This window comes from Trachurus trachurus (genome assembly GCF_905171665.1).
Source record: "Trachurus trachurus genome assembly, chromosome: 6".
NCBI lineage: Eukaryota > Metazoa > Chordata > Actinopteri > Carangiformes > Carangidae > Trachurus > Trachurus trachurus.
The window spans coordinates 3,177,259-3,194,533 of NC_139897.1; the positions used below are offsets into that span (position 1 = coordinate 3,177,259).

Genomic DNA, 17,275 nt, shown 5'->3' on the forward strand with positions numbered 1-17,275 from the left:
CAAACGGTGTCCAGTTCACCACAGACTGCTTTACCACCCTGCTAACGTTTAATCTTTGTACTGATGAAACACTCTGTCGTCCTGAGCAACAGTCCTTTTTAAATGACTCATCTAGTGTTTCTGATATTTCTGTCAGAATAACGACTTAATCAAAGATTTGTAGAGAAATCTTTCTGTTCTAAATAACCGGCACTGACAACTTGATGAAACTGTGCAGTTCGGTGTTGGAGCATTTTGAGTATTATGATGTCATAGTGCGTGTGCAGAAATCTGGATGTTTAGGACTTTCTTATGCTGAATATTTAAGTGTAAGGACACTAATACCAGTGGCTCGACAACAGAACTGACAGTAAAGCTAAACCCATATAAAGCACATTTATAATATTTCATTCTGCAGCAACTATTGTTTTTGGCCCGATGGGTGAAACGGAAACAAGCAGTGAATACAACAATGGGCTGTCGCCCCTTTAAGTTGTTATAGTCAGTTAACTTATTACTGCTTATTTACAAGTGCAGCAGTGTGGGAGAAACCCTGCCGAATGTCAGCCCAGTATCTGCTTACTTTGTCTGTCAAATGCTGAACAAGAAGTGTGCACTTTTGTTTTTTGTGAAAACAGTAGAACAGAGAATGAACCAAAACAGTAAAATATGCAGACAGGTAATAAATGATCTGGAGCTGGAAGCTGCAGGGAGCTCTGGATTTGGATGATGATTCCCGACCCCCATCACATTTTTTCATTGCTATTCGATCTTTCGTTATTCTAAAACTACAAATTATAGCCACTGTAGGAAAGGTCTGACCGTAGAATGAGTCACATGTTGCTAATCGTTCAGTGTGCTCTTGGTGCATTGGAACAATTTACTAAGTCATCAATAGGACAGTTCTCACTTCTTGACACACAAGTGTCACATCTGCTTCTGAAACCACTATAAAGTAAAGCAATAGAGTAAAGCAGCCTGTGTCTCTGTGTCTCTATCTGCTCCTCCCCCTCTAGTGGAGAACGTCCAGCTCAGTCTGGTGCTGCAGACGGAGAACAAAGGCTTGGTTGTAGCGGGAGGAGAGCTCAACGTCTGTCTGGACGGCATGGTTGTTGATCTGGGCTCGCTGCCCAATGGCAGCACGGCAGCAGACAGTGAGTCCCGCCTACACACACACACACACACACACACACACACACACACACACTGTTAGAAAAATGAAGGTAATAACACAGAGAAGCACTCACACCAAGGAAATGGGTACACCCATATCAGTACTGTATAGTTTAGAACTTTAAGTTGGTGATTTAAATGTTTTCTGATATGCTGACATGTGAGGGCAGTGAGGGGAAAAAATCTGATAAAATTCAAATAAATATTTAAATAAAATCTACATAAAGTTGTAATATATATACGGTAGAAAAAAGTAATTATGTAATACATACTATTACATACAAAAAAAATTAAAAAGTATAAAAAATTGGGAGAAAAAAAAATTCATAGGAATATTACAGACCATCAATAAAATGTGTGAAAGGAGTCATTGTAGCGGGTCATTGTGGGTAAAATAGACTCAGATATATTTTTTTTATCTCAATGCGACGCTAATGCTCTGTTGTAAATGAGAAAGAACAGCCTTAAAGAAGTGAAGTTGTAATACATTGAGGTTTATAAGGAAGACAGCACAGAAAGAAACAAAAAAAAAAGACATGACATCCATAGTAAACACATTACTGTGTAGATAAATGCAGCACGCAGTCTCTGCCTCTGCTGAGATCAGACACTTTCCTTTGCCTGGTTTATGGTCTGGATTTACACCAAATGAAAACAAATAACTAAAGTACTTCTTATTCAAACATTATTTCTGAGAAATTGGTGAAAAACACTGTCACAATTTGTTTTTGAAGATAAAGGAACATAAAAATATTTGTACCAATATTTAGTGGGTTCTTCCCTGGACTTCACCATCTGTTGACTGAGGTTGGTGGTAATCAGTCCACCAACACACAAAGTACCAAACAGACACAGTTAAACACATGACTTGTAGAGGTGACTTACATCCAGAGCAGTTTCTGAGTTTGTGACAAAAATCTGAATTTAGTTTTTCATACATGAGATAAATCAAAGTGAACATTCACACTCTGTTTTCCCACAAAAATCTAGACAGAGAATACACCACAGCGTTTTCTTCCCCTCTCACTCTTTCCCTTCCTGTCTTTCTTAAAGGTTTGTTAATATTGCCAACAACCGCACACACACATGCATGTGTTTGTACAGTAAGATGTTTATGTGTCTGTCCACCATGGTAATGAGCTTTTTCCTCTGCTTGGGAAAAAAAGCCGAGGTTTTACTCTGTATAAATGACAGTTTTCCAAAGCCGCTTGTTTCCCACACAGCTTTGAACTAATGGTGTTTGGTCTTTCTTCTGTGCTGTGTTATTTATATTGTGACAGAACTGTAGAATATTGTTGTGTTTTTCTTTGATATGTTGGAGCAGGATTTTTTTATTGTTTCTAATGCTACGTTGATGTCAAAAAAAACTCAGCTAAGTCTGGCTGGCTGATGGGTGGATGAGGTTGATAGAAAGGAGGGAGACATGATGGGATGAATATTACACAGTGATTTTCTCCGAGCCCATAGAGCACAAGCAACACTTACTACTTAGCAGACCTGTGAAATATTGTGTGGCTATATCACACTTCTGTGGTGTGTTGCCTGAGAGTCTGTTTTAGATTTGCAACAAGTAAATTCGCTGAGGTGGCTTTTTTGTTTTTTTAAGAACAAGCTGTGTCATTGCCATAAATGACAAATCATGACAGAATCAGTGCCCATCAGTCTGATGTCTGAGGTCAGGAGTCATGCTTCGGACCATTGATCCAGTCATTTCAGTGTGTGTACAATTACACCGTGTGTCACAGTAGTTATTAAAACATGTGCGGGACATATTGTACTAACAGAACAAGCCAAGAGTCAGAGTGAGAACATCACAGAAACCCCAGCTGATTGATGATCCAGCTGAAATCCAGATGATTGTTAGACCATATGTTTTAAAGATGAAACTGAATTATTCTTATTAAGATAAATGACAAAACCTATCTGCACCTACATATTAAAAGGACCAATGCGAGTTTATATCGCTGTGTTTTCATCTGTCAACTTCAGTTCAAAGTCAGATTAACACAACTAAAGTTTTTCCACATTTATTCACAAATGTCCTATACTGACATTTACAGATTAGTCCAACATTGTTATTATTAGTAGCTGTCACGTCAATGTCCAAAGGTTAAGTGTTAAGACAGTACATTTAATTATGTTCAGGGGACATAAGATGTTTTATTTTTTCTTTCTTTTGACGTATCTGACAAGAGAATATAAGAAGGTGGATGTAAAAATATAAAGATTTAGACTTTAGTAAATATAGCTGCAGTGATGAGGCCCGCCCTCCCAACCCGTCATTTCATAGCATCAAAATGTACTTTTTTTTCTACACACATTTTTATTGAGTTCTCACAAGAATATTGACAGAACAGCACATCAAGAACAAAACAGAGCACCACACACACACAATGGCCCATTTTCCCCAGTTCTTTTGAAACGTCAGATATGTCAACTTTTCCATGATGAAAATGTCATGGACAATTTCCAGTCTCTGTTCCTGATGTGTAACATTTGCTTTCAGCCAATTTCTTTTTAACAGCTCTCTTAACTTGCTGTGAGTACAACTGGTCAGGTAGAGATCTTCTCTCACCACAGCACCTTCAGTGTTCCCAAGATGCATCACAGTGTCAAATGACTAAGAAAAACCAAAGAGATAAGTTCTTGTCCCTTCATCCCATTCTAGTGACCATGATAAGATTTGGTTGTAGCTGGGGTGGAGGCATAAAAATGTAGGCAGTAGCTCTGTAACGCCTCAAACACTCACCTGAGCTCAGGGACACAGTGAGAGAGCAGAAAAGAGAAAGATAACACTTGTCAAACCTGACGACAGTAGGAGCCTTCTGTACGCAGGTTAGTATTAGCGCTTATTTATTAATTTAAATTCTAGATTTTGGATGAAGTTTTTGTCCTATGTGGGAAATTTCTCTCCCTTGCCAAGAACAGCATGTCAAGAATACTGTTAAACTAAAACTCACGTAATACTAGCGGAGAATATTGACTTATCACCAACTCGTATTCGCTGAACTTTAACATTGACATTAGAGAACATTTATTCTCAATGTGCATGTGCTACTATTCCCAAACCAATATAAAGTTATTTCATAGCCCTCAGAGGAAGAATTTCAAACCCTCCACAGACTTATTGACTCTGGGTCAGCAGTATTTTCCACTTCCCGGCGCTACGCTAACATTTTACCTTCCTTTATGGTTTGGAAGCAAAGACTAGGTGTCTTATTAACAAATGCACAGTTATTAAGCTTCTCTTAATACCATAGCCTAGTCCATGTATCCATCTCCTCTCTATGCTACACACACATACACATATATATATATATATACACACACACACACACACACACACACAAGGCTTTTCATAGAGCGCCACACAGAGCACACAGTGTAGTCCACTGAATGAACACAGGACAAGCAGTAAGGGGCCAAGGCCGGCCACAGCATGGGCTGTGTCAATGTGTCTCCTTGTGACTGTTTAGATGTGAAGAAAGGTTAAGAGAAGACTGTGTGCTGGTGTGTGTGTTTGCTGTTGTATCATATGGCTTCACAAGCACAGCAAGATTAGAAGACTCCTGTAAAGGGGGACATTTTGCAAGTCTTAGGCAAGCAGACCCGTGTCCCCATCACAATCTTGCTCATATAAATGCACATGTTCCTGAAATACCCACTCATGTTCAGTCATGTGCTCCAACCCATCCAACTAATGTTCGTTTGCGTTCAATCAAAGCAAAGCTGATAATGATCCCGGGCAGTGCCTAAATGTCGTAGAGTTGAAATAAACACATATTGGTCAGAGTTTATGTCCAACTCCCTCTGTTTGATGTGTAGAGTGGGCAGAGATGGACAGAGTACTCGACCTCAGTACTTGAGTAAGAGTACAAATACTACTGGTCAAAATGTACTCCGTTACAAGTAAAAGTAGCTCAGTCGACATGTTACTCGAGTAGGAGTAAAAAAGTACTTGCTTTTAAAGGTACTTAAATATCCAAAAGTACATGCTTTTAAATTTACTCTAAGTAAAAGTAAGAGTAAGAGTAAATTTCTTATTTTTCACATCAATGAATTACTATAAGTTTTTCTAAATGAATTTAAAGGGACAACGAGGAGTTTTGGAAAAGCGAAGCGTTTTCACACTACATTTATGAGCCTCTGCGCGCACTGTACATTTCTTTGACCGGCGCAAGACAGACTCATGTTTTCATTCATCAAGAATTAAAGTCAGAGGTTGGAAGACGATCACATACCGTTGTAGTTCCCACCATAAACGGCGATTCGGCGGCGTTATTCTCATGACTCGCCACGAAACCGAAAGTAAAGAAACACTGGTCGGCTCGACCAGCATTTCCACCACCACTAATAATAACAAAATAACGATAGAGACAAAACCATATATTTATCTAAAATGGGCCCATCAAGAAGTGTGGGTAGCGTAGATTCATCCACATTAACGTGAGACTTTTTTTTATAACCAAATAGAAACTCCTCGTTGTCCCTTTAAGGAGCTTTTAACTCTTGTTTGTGAGAATGAACTATTTGAAAGCAGCTGCACTGATGTGCTGCTTTTAGGGGTTAGGGTTTCCTTCTTTGACAAACACAGCTTGTGTTCAATAGGATTTTAGAAAAAAAAAGAGCAGACCTGAAAGTAACCAGTACTTTTCAGCCTTACTAGAAATTAACTTGAGTAAAAGTAAAAATATTTGTCTTGGAAATGTATTCAAGTAAGAGTAATAAGTACCAAAGAAATCTAATACTCAAGTAAAGTACAAATCCTCTGGATATGTACTTAAGTACAGTACTCAAGTAAATTTACTCCGTTACTGTCCACCACTGAGAGTGGGTCAGTCGAAGTACAAAGCCTCGTTACTGATGATTTCTCTCTCTGCTCAGTGTGTTTTATGCTTAGTTCTTCCTTCCTCTGCCTCCTTTAGTGACAGTGATGCATGTAATGAAAGTAGTTTATCTGCTGTGATGGAGGTGAGGCTCCTCCCCTTCCCTGTAGTTCATGAGCAGCAGGAAACCAGAGCAGCCCAGTAGAGTGTGGCTCAGCACATCAGTCAGTCAATGACATTCGCAGGCATAAGAAGTCACATAGCATCAGTTAAATCACTCAATCAACTAAAACATATTTTTACCGTTTTCACAATACATTTTCATTTCAAGCGTTGTTTGCAATGTCAGTAAAGGCCATTAATACCGCCCAGACCATGTTAGCACCACCGCTAACACTGTTAGCAGCTGCCAGACACCAGTATTTTTTACACACTTAAAAATATGGAGGGAAACTTTAAAGTTCAGAAGAAAGAATATAGTAAAGGTCAAAGGTCAGCATTCACTAAGAAGTGAATGCCTCCACCTGGTTTTTAATATGACCAGTTGTTTGAAGTTCACACATGAAGGGTGTTTTTGTCTAATTTCTTTCAGCAAATTGCATAATAATGTTGAAATATCCCTTTAAGCTCAGCAGTACAATTGCTCCTCTGATCCCAAAACAGTGTGCAGGGGAGCACAGGGTTTCCTTTCCTGGCTTGGAGGGGCAGGGGTGACTGAGGGTGTGTTTGTATGAATGCATAAGGAATAGAAAGTAAATACTTTTTTTTTTCACTCATTTCCCCAAATTGACAAAATTGTTGCCATGACATTGACAGAAATGAATTTCCCTTTGGGGATTAATGAAGTAATTGGTATCGTATACGTATTCAGACACTTTCCACAGGACTTAGCTGAGGCTTCTTTGTTGGTGATTAGGCCTCCAGTCTTCTTGGGTATGATACAAGCAGCTGCACACATCTGGATTTGGAGCTTTTTCTGCTGTTCCTCTCTGCAGATCCTCTCAGGCTCTGTCAGGTTGGATCGAACTGTGGTGAACAGACTTTTTCTTTCCTTTTTTTCTTTTAATCTTATTGATGTTTGATGTCTTCAGTTTAATCCACTGAACTCAGTGCAGCTACAGTAGTACTGTAGCGTTGTTGTAAAACTCGCATATGAATCACAATTCAGCTTGGAGTGAAATGCTTCGGCTCAGCAGGCTTTTCATCTGACACTTTAATGAACCTGCCACATTTTACCCCATGTTTAGTGTTTAAATGTTGTATCAACTCGGTTGTTTTGAACGGAGCTACTGTTACTGCCTCACCAAACGATTGTATTGCAGATACTGAAAGTGGCTGTTGGGCTGTTTCCATCCACACTGTTGACATTTTTGCTACAGCATTGCTGATGGTAAATTGTTGCATTTATGTTCACAGTTGATAGAAGTGATCAGGATGATTGGCAATCCTTGATCATTTGAAAATGACCCAGATCAAATCCAATACTTGAGCTCAGGATAATGTCTGGGCTCTGTCTGGGTAACTTGTGTACATTTCCAGTACTGTCCTTCAGGTTCCTCTGTTAGCTGTCTGTAGGGTCAGAGATGTTGAGCTCTGCACAAGGTTTTCAATCAGAATATCTGTGAACATTTCTCCCCTCAGTCTCAACTCCAACCAGTCTTCTTGTCCTCTCTGCTGAAAAACACTCCCATAGCCTGATGCCACCTTGTTGGGATGTTGTTGGTCGGATGATGAGTGGTGGCGACCAAACAGTTCAATTTTGGTTTCCTCAGAACAGAGAGTGTAGTTTCTCTGGAGTCCTCTGCTTTTCTTTTCTTTTTGCAAACTCAAGGCAGCTTTCATGTGTCTTTCACTGAGGAGAGGCTTCGGCTACATCAACACTACTATGTTTTCATTTTTCAAACACCGTTGTCAAATGGAAACGATCTCTTCTGGCGCTATGTCAGAAACCATCTCCGAGCACACAGCCACACCTGAACATCCAGTAAAACAGCTGTAGTGTTCAAGTACAGCATTTAACTGCATGGGCTTCAGCAAAGACAACAAGGGTAGTGATGCTTGTAGTTGATTATCCACAATGTATTCACCACTGGTAGTTGAGTGTGTGCAGGTATCTGTGAGCTGCCTGAGTGTATAAAGCTGTGAGTGTGTTCCCCTCTGCTGCTGTTAAGGTGCTCTGTTTTCCTGCTCTGAACGCACCTCCTGTTCGTTTTAACTCATTTCCCCTGGCAGCGTTTTCTGACCAGCGTGTGTGTTCATGCGCACACACACACACACACACAAAAACACACAAACAAACCCTTGTATTAAATCATGAGTGGTGTGGGGCAGCAGAGGAGAAAGATTTTTCTGGGAATATTGGCACACTCACTTGTTGACTGTAACAGACAGAAAGACAGTAAGTAGTTCCAAAGACAGGGTCACTTCTGAATCAAAGAGGTTATTTCTGCTTAGAAATCAATTTGATTCAGCTCAATAAACGTTTTTGTCCGTAGCAAACCATTGAAAAGGTCCATAGAATAGACACACAAATATACTGCAAAGAATGTCGATGAACTGTACATGTTTAGAAAAAAGAGAAGAATAGAAAAAAAGTCAATGAAATTGAGTCATTAAGTTAAACTTTTTTTTCTTGAATTGTTTTATTCTTTAAATTTCAGATTCTTCAACATGGCCCTAATACTCTGCTGTAGCACACAGCTGACGAAACACTTCTACTGCTCAGAGTATCTTTCTGTAAACTCACCACTGATATTATTTGTTCAGTCTTTTTTTTTTACACATGTTCTATTGTAAACTCAAAATAGTTTTGACCCCAGTTTGATCCCTACTGAAAGTAATCAATCAATCAAATTTTATTTTCAAAGCACCTTTCAAACAAAGCAAATGCAACTGAAAGTGCTTCACAGTTTGATTGAAAAACAGAAACAACATAAGAAGTGAAAGCAAAAGGACTTGGAGACCAGTGCACATGACATCATGAAATATGAGTCGTTAAAATAATAAAAGATCGAGAGTAGAAAAGATATAAATGAAAACATCCAAAAAAGTCAGCAGTAATAAATGAAAGAAACAAGATCAAGAAGTAAAGATAGAAACAATCAATCAGTAAAGACAATGAAATACCACAAATAGAGTAACTATAAACCACAGAATTCTGATGAGACACTATATAAAAGCCAACCTAAAAGGTTTTCAGTGTACGTTTAAAAATGTCATTGTCTCCAGCTCTTCTCAGATCCTCTAACAGGTTGTTCCAAAGTCTTGGAGCGTAGCAGCTGAACGCAGCATCGCAGAACCTTTTTGTTCCATTTCTACTGTGGAACAGCTGAAAGAGAAGAGCTGGGGACTGTCCTGGTTCATAAACTAGAAGCATAAAGATCTTTGAATTGTTATTGCTGAGATGGTGTTAGGTTCATGTGTCAGGTTGTATTATCCGTGGAGGCATCAGCCAGAGGTTGTTGTTAAGTTGTTGTTGTCTGCCCCAGTGCCCCATACTCATACTCACTTATTTTCTGTAAATCGGCAGCAGTGTCAACTTGAGCTCAATGGACCTTTTAGATTTGGGTGGTCAAAGGTCAAGGTAACAGTGACCTCACAACACCCAGCTTTAGCCACTTGAATGTCAAGACAATGTGCTTTTATTTGGCAAAAACATTCCCTAAGTTGGGCTCAAAGATTAAGTGATGTGTGTAAACTACGACCATACTTCCTGCTGCTTTGCCGGTAGGTGGAGGTGTTCTTTTTTTCTTTTTTTTACCTCCAATAATTCGTATTATCAATTAATTATTATATATTGTAAAGTCCTCTGGTCCCAGTTTCTCCAATGTCAGAATATGCTGCTTTTCTGTTTAACATCATTATAAAATGAGTGTCTTATGGTTAAGCCCATGACTCAGACAAAACAAGTACCATGACAACATCACCTTTGGCTATTTTAAATGTTTTATATAATATTTTTTACAGATTAAATGATGAATGGATTAATTAAAATAGTAATTTATCGGCTGGGACAATGTTTCACCACAGTCTTCACTCAGAACAGTTTCCAATCATCCACAGCAGCTGCTGAACTGAAATGTCTTCACTTCTGTTTTTACTGTCGTCGAATAGTTGTGTTTTTAGTTGAGATGTTTTTTGTGTCTTCAGATGGCTGGAAAATCTGTTTTACACACTTGCATACACACACATGCACATAGACACACACCAGACCAGCAATTAGACTTGTGCCATTAAGAGGGAGGGAGGGAGGGAGGGAGGGAGGGAGGGAGGGAGGGGGTTGGGGGTGATGAACTCAGTGAGCAGCCTATGACAAAATGGTTTCTCCTCAAGACCACTGTTTATTTTTCTGTATGTCCATCAGGTCTGGCCACAAGAAGCCCTTTCATAGCCACAAAACAGCACTGTGTGTGTGTGTGAGGCAGTGAGAGATTACCTGTTTGCTTTACTTTAGATAGCAGGATATATATGTGTGTAAACATGGACACGCTGAGGCTGGTGTGTGTGAGCGTCTTACACACAGGAAGGTGCTGCATTTGTGTGTATAAAGGAGAAAGTGAGTGTTAATGAAAAGCATGTTATAAGCCTGTGGTTTTCAGTCACAGTTGGGACTGAGCATATAGTCACACATTCCTTCACACCACTAGGACCACATACCACAGACACACACACACACACAGACTGCAGTACGTATAAGGATGAATGGGCTCTATTAAACCACCTACTGTACTTCCACTGCCACATGTTTCAAGTCTGTATGGATTTGATTATTCTGGAGATTGAAGCTTCCCTGTGAGTGCTAACAGCTCTGGAGAGGACCAGTAACCTCAGCGCTGTTCAACATGCGACAGCGAGAGAGACTTGAAGTGATGCTGCTGCTGCTGCGTCATTTAAATGTTTTAAAGGCTCGGCCACAGGGAGCAGTGGTGTGATGTGAGCTTCAGGCTGCAGAAGAAAAAGCCTGAGGTGAACAAAGTAAAGAGTCTGGTGACTGAGGGTGAAGATGTGATGAAGCAGACATCCTGAATACTGATTTCTTTATTTGCTTACTCGAAAATGGAGAATAACAATTTTCACTGTTATTCATTCTGAGCCAATCTTTTCTCTTATTCTCTTCCATTTTCCCATCAGAGTTAAAAAAAAAAACCAATTCCTTCTTCTCCCAATATTCATTCAACAACATTGTAACCAATACTTAACCAGTCATTGGGTTTCTATAGTAACACTACACATTGTTGTTGATGCACAAACAGGAGTTAGTTAGTTTTCTCAACCGACTGGTTCTTCACCAAGTCTTCGATCTTTATGAACAGCAGCGTTGTGGCATCTTCTCATTTGGATGCCTTTAATCCCTATTTCTGAAAAACCATGAACTACAGTTCAGCTCATTATATTATTGCTGTGGGATTGTTTGAAAATCTTGACTGATGTCGGTCTTCATACATCACATCTGTTTTTGTTTTTTCTCAGTCAGTGTCTTTGCCCCCCCCCCCCTCATTCCCAGCTGGTCATATCTGTTTATATCTGTCTTGTGTTTTCTTTGCAGAGATACTTCAGTCAGACAGACCCAACCTGAGGAGAACACAGAGTGAGGAGACTCCCAGTGCTGCTGGATCTCAGAGCAGGTCGGTGCCACATACACACACACACACACACACACACCACTGAATGAAATGTTTGAATGTATTTTTTTCAGCTGTTTTTATTGGCACAGTTCAATAACGAGGTTCCAAACCCACACATAGTCTCACCTTGTGTTAAGATTTGCTTTACTTTTTTGTTCTGTTTTAATTACGACTGCGCAATTAAGTGTGATATAATCAATATAATAATATAATATAATCGCAATTTGGCTAAGTACAATATCCAAATCACAGGAGCTGCAATTTTATGATAGAGATAAAAATGTTTCATACAGAGTTTTGCATTCTCAGCACCATAAGTGTTGTGTTGCTACAGAGACGCCCTGGACAACAAATCATGTTCTCACGCTGTAAAGGAGCATGTTTGTTTGGTAGAAGACCCAATAAAAAATCACATGATCATTTTTAACTTTGCAAAAACAACCATTCAAACTGATATCAACAGTCTGCCAAAAGTAATCGCAATATGAGTTTTTTTTTTTCCTTTTTTTTTTTTTGCATCATTTCAGGGTGCTTTGATTTGAATCATTTCACTCATCTTATCACTTTGTGCAGTTTCCATGATCCAGTGAGTCTGAGACTGAATAAAATGAGATGTTTTTATTCCCAGCCTCATGTGACCTCGGTTTGTGGCTCACCGTGTAGATTATGACTAAGAAATGATAGAGGTGTCGTTCAAAGGCCCCATATACAGTAGAGCTCCATGTGTAGTGTGATTATAAAGCAGGCCTATGTTAATACTATATTAGTACTGTGAAAGTATTAAAGCCTCAGCCCACAGAGAAATGCACACAGCCTGTATTCAGAAACCGAGCTTCCTGTGACCTTTGTGATGTCACAACAAGCAGCAGTCGCCACCCTCAGCCGTGCCCCAAACCCTCCCCACCTGATCCCCCATCCAGCCACCACAATCAGCCACAAAAAGGGTTCTTTTTTAATTAAACTTTGATAAAAATAATAAATTAATGAATAAATGAAAATTTAAAGATGTACAAAAAACATATCCTTACTTGGTCATTAGGAGTTACTGAGCGTAAATTGTAAAGAGAAACAATTTTATCCATTTTAGATAAACCACATAGTTAAAAAAAAATAAAAAATAAGAAAATAAAGTGAAGGGGCCCGAGAACTTTCTGTATAGGATGAGGCCTCAACCCACTTACCACACGTGGACACGCATGGAAAAAGCAGCTTCCTAGGCATCTAAATCAAGCTCAGTTCATCACACTGCTCGTTTCAAATCTCTGGACGTTGTGGTAAAATAATAAGAGTAATAGTGCAATAATAAACTTGCATAACCTTTTTCTAAAACACTGTTTGCAAAGCGCTTATGAAAACCATAAGACCCTAGGCATAATAGTAATCAAAATAAATGGGAGAAAAGAATGGAGCGAAGGAAGTCTGTGCCAGTAGTGTCGGTCGAAGCACTTGTGCAGAGTGCCAGCGTGTTATTCCCCCTGAATGTGGTTTCAGATGGATAATAAATAGTAGAGCAGCCTGCATTCATTTCAAAGCTTTGCGGCATGGCTGCATGGGGTCAGATGGTATTTCCCTCTAAACATTGTAGGGGGGCATTAAACACAGTTAAGCCAAGAGCCCAAAACCACGGCTGTCATGGAGAAGCAGTCCACATCTTCATCCAGAGCAGACACCACAGACAGAGGAGAGGAGAAAGCTCTTGTTCTGCCATGAGGACACACACATTCATGACACTGCGCACACACACACACACACACACACACACATGCATGCGTTTTAATTTCAATTGCGTCTTCCTTCCTCTCCTTCTTGTGGTGAATAAACAACTGAACCACAGCGCGGCTCCTAAATCCGGTTTTCTGTTAATGGCCATTCCTCCGTCCTGTGGATGGAGAGCCAACATGTTTATCTTCGTATAAAAGTTCTTGTCGGAAAAGCAAAGTTATATTTAGTGTTTTGGAAAATATGAGGACGTTCAGAGAGGAGAGGTATAGCCAACTCCAGCACCTCTGTGTGTGTGTGTGTGTGTGTGTGTGTGTGTGTGTGTGTGTGTGTGTGTGTGTGTGTGTGTGTGTGTGTGTGTGTGTGTGTGTGTGTGTGTGTGTGTGTGTGTGTGTGTGTGTGTGTGTGTGTGTGTGTGTGTGTGTGTGTGTGTGTGTGTGTGTGTGTTTCCGTGTGCTGCATTCACCCATGTACACATGGGTGCGTGTGCCAGGCCCGTTCCCCTGAGTCAGGAGCAACAATCGGTCTGATCCTTCATTGTGAGAATGAAGCCGTGTGCAGCCATCCACAGGAACCCAGCAGAAACCACAGTCCAAGAACAAAAAGCTAATCTTGATGTTTCTTTGTCTCACCTCTCCTCCCTCCTGTCTTTCCTCCTCATCGCCTTCTCTTTCACCCCCCGCCACCACCACGTGCACACCCCACCCACCCCCCTCCTCCACTCCACATCCTGTTCCCTCTGTTTCTCTTTCTATTCGCAGGAGTAACAGGCACTCGGTGGGAGGTTCCCAGAGCGGCTCCCCAGGGGGCTCCAGAGGGGGGTTTCTGACTAATGGGGAGCTGACTGAGGAGCAGAGCCCTGGGCCGGGCTCCTCTGGTCACCACCAGTCCAGCAAAAGTCTAAACAGTGCAGGTACATCAGACACATTATCAGCTGCTAGTAGTTTTTCTGAACAGGAGCTAAATGTTCTTCTGACTGCTACAAACAACCACATTATTCTGTGCCAGTGTGTGCACAGCAGATGTGCTGAGTTCTTTCTTTAAGTCATTCATTCACATTTCTGTCAAAATCACACTGACTTAGAGAACTTAAAGGATAATTACCGTTTTTTACAATCTGGACCTTATTTCTAGCATAAAATACGATCATTTACTCACCCAGACAACTTTGGTGTCATTACAAGTCGTTCCGATGAAATTAGCTCCAGCCGAGAGCCGCGTATATCCGTATAATGTGAGTACACGGGGCAGCGCAATGCAACCTCTAATAACACATTATCTGCCACGAAACTCGTTCATTTCACCAATATTTAGTTAGGATACACTAGTGCTATTCCCCTCTGAGTCCGGGGTTAGCTGTTATCAACATCCAGGGTCTGTAGGTTGACCTACTAACCTCTGACCTGGATCATGTCATCTCCGACCTCGGTGCGGCGCGGCTTGTTGCTACCGCTAATGCTATGGTCAGTTTCTGTGTGTTTCTGACTAGAGAAGTCAGGACTCAGAACAAAATGAGAAGCTGGATGAAGTTCAGCTTCCACAGGCTTCCTCTCCTCAACCTGGACTCACTAAAGCTCCGGCTAGTTGAGATAAAAATGGACCCGAATGCTGAAGTGGAATGATTATTATCAGAATGAGCCGGGCAGCGGTTGGAGATGACATCATCCAGGTCAGAGGTCAGTAGGTCAAACCTACAGACGCCGGATGTTGATAACAGCTAACCCCGGACTCAGAGGGGAATAGCACTAGCCTATCATAACTAAATATTGGTGAAATGAACGAGTTTCTCTGCAGATAATGTGTTATTTAGAGGCTGCATTGCGCTGCCCCGTGTTCTCGCATTATACGGATATACATGGCTCTCGGCTGGATCTAATTTCGTCGGATGACTTGTAATGACACCAAAGTTATCTGGGTGAGTAAATGATAGTATTCTATGCTAGAAATAAGGTCCAGATTGTAAAAACCGGTAATTGTCCTTTAATTTAGCACATTAGAATTTGTGGTGAAATCAGAAATTGAGTATTGTGTAAAACTGGACCACAGCTCCTGCTACTTCAGTCCATTTGAAAGGATGGACTTTCCTGGTTTTTCTTTCCTTGTGTAAAACAAGCCAGTAACAGTCTCTGTGTGTAGACAATAAAGGTAGAAACATACAAACAATAAAAAGGTGTTGGAGACACAGGACTGAACTGAACAGTTTGCTGGGTAGGTGGGGGGTTGGGGGGAGAGACCCGTCCCATCCAGCAGTGAAGCATTATCCAACTGCACCTTCACCCATAACACTTTTTAATGCCAGGTGCAAATGAAAAGACATATAAATAAAGACATACTGTAACAACTTGTCGCTACAACATGAATATCTGTTGTTGTCTGAGTTGTATTTGATACATTGTCAAAGTTGATGAACTTGAAATAGAGAAAGTATGCAATTAATCATTAATGGTGTCAGTTAAGTTTAATTTAATTTAAACATTTAATTCATCAATTAAATGTTTATTTGAGTTAATTGAATTTTCACCTTGAGATTGTAATAATCAAACTGGATGAGAAGCAATCAAATAGATGGTTTCATTAAGAAAGATTCAGTTCATCACTGTGTGAATAAACAAAGCAGACTGGTGTTGTTACTGTAATTAACTTATTCACAATTAACACAGGTGAGTTTATCATCTGTAATTGATTTGCTTTGTCAGATAGTTTCTACATTTCTCCTGTGTGACACCCTGAGTCTTGAGCAGTGGAAGCTAATAAATCCCCAGCCTGTGCAGCAGTTTGTTTGTTTGTTTACTGTTTGTCCTCCATGTTTTCACAGCTCAGACCTCCTCGGTAGCACACGAGTACAGTCAAGTATTTGTGCTAAAAAATCCACATCACCACATGAGTTGATCCTGAGATCCTGCTCTGTCCCCATCTTTCCATTTCTCCTCTCAGACAAAGTTGAGTTGACGTCAAACGGGCTGGAGAACAGTCGAGGGGGCACGGCCCGTCACACCCCTCCTCCCCCCTCCCCGTCGGGCCGCTCTCCCGCCGCCAACAGCAGCAGCAGCAGCAGTAGCCCCTCTGCAGGTCAGGACGGCGGGGGTCCGGCCCCCCCCGCGGCGCCCGGGCCAAACGCCACCTCCAACACAGAGCAGGCCGGCGGCAGCGGCAGCACAGAGCCCAGCACAGAATCACTCCCGGCTGGGTAAGAGACGCTGCATCACAACACCTCACATTCACTCTGCTAATGAGGAGACTGTGTTAAAGGGATAGTTCACCCAAAACTGAAATTTCACTCATTATCTACCTCATGTGGACTAAGGGCTGGGAGAAGTTTCAGAGTCCTCCGTGGCTTCTCTGAGTTACAGGTGGTCTCGGTGTAGCAGTGCATGTCCATATAACGGTTGCAAATGGATACCAACTGTCTTCGTAACAAAAAGACACACCAAAAAACATCCAAATACCTCCATAGTGCTCGTATGTAATGTCTGTCTTGTATTGAAGAAGAAATTGTCCCGAAAAAAATTATATAAGTCTATATTTCAAGCTTGTTTGTAGCGGAAGTTCCTCTTCCCGGTTCGTCAAATTTGGACGAACCAGGGTCTGTCCTCTTCCCAGTTCGCCCAAATGACTGTGACGAACCGGGAAGAGGAGCTTCGAGAAGCTTAGATTTAATTTTTTTCGGGACAATTTTGCATTTCGGGGCTTCAATACAAGACGGACATTACATTCGAGCAGCATGGAGGTATTTGGATGTTTTTTGGTGTGTCTTTTTGTTACGAAGACAGTTGGTATCCATTTGCAACAGTTATGTGGACATGCACTGCTACGCCGAGACCCCCTGTAACTCAGAGAAGCCACGGAGGACTCTGAAACTTCTCCCAGCCCTTAGTCCACATGAGGGTGAGTAGATAATCAGTTAAATTTCAATTTTGGGTGAACTATCCCTTTAAAGGCAAAACTTTTAGGGGG

At 40.9% G+C, this 17,275-nt stretch overlaps 1 protein-coding gene across 2 annotated transcripts in view; it reads left to right on the forward strand.

The window, feature by feature from the left end:
* Window positions 1-17,275, forward strand: part of wwp2 (WW domain containing E3 ubiquitin protein ligase 2) — a 64,194-nt gene that overhangs the window by 10,985 nt on the left and 35,934 nt on the right. For both annotated transcript variants that reach the window (XM_083974526.1, XM_083974527.1), the window contains exons 5-8: window positions 996-1,133; window positions 11,524-11,602; window positions 14,083-14,234; window positions 16,256-16,508. In XM_083974526.1, coding sequence (XP_083830652.1) covers window positions 996-1,133; window positions 11,524-11,602; window positions 14,083-14,234; window positions 16,256-16,508 — 622 coding nt within the window. The remainder of the gene's footprint in view (window positions 1-995; window positions 1,134-11,523; window positions 11,603-14,082; window positions 14,235-16,255; window positions 16,509-17,275) is intronic.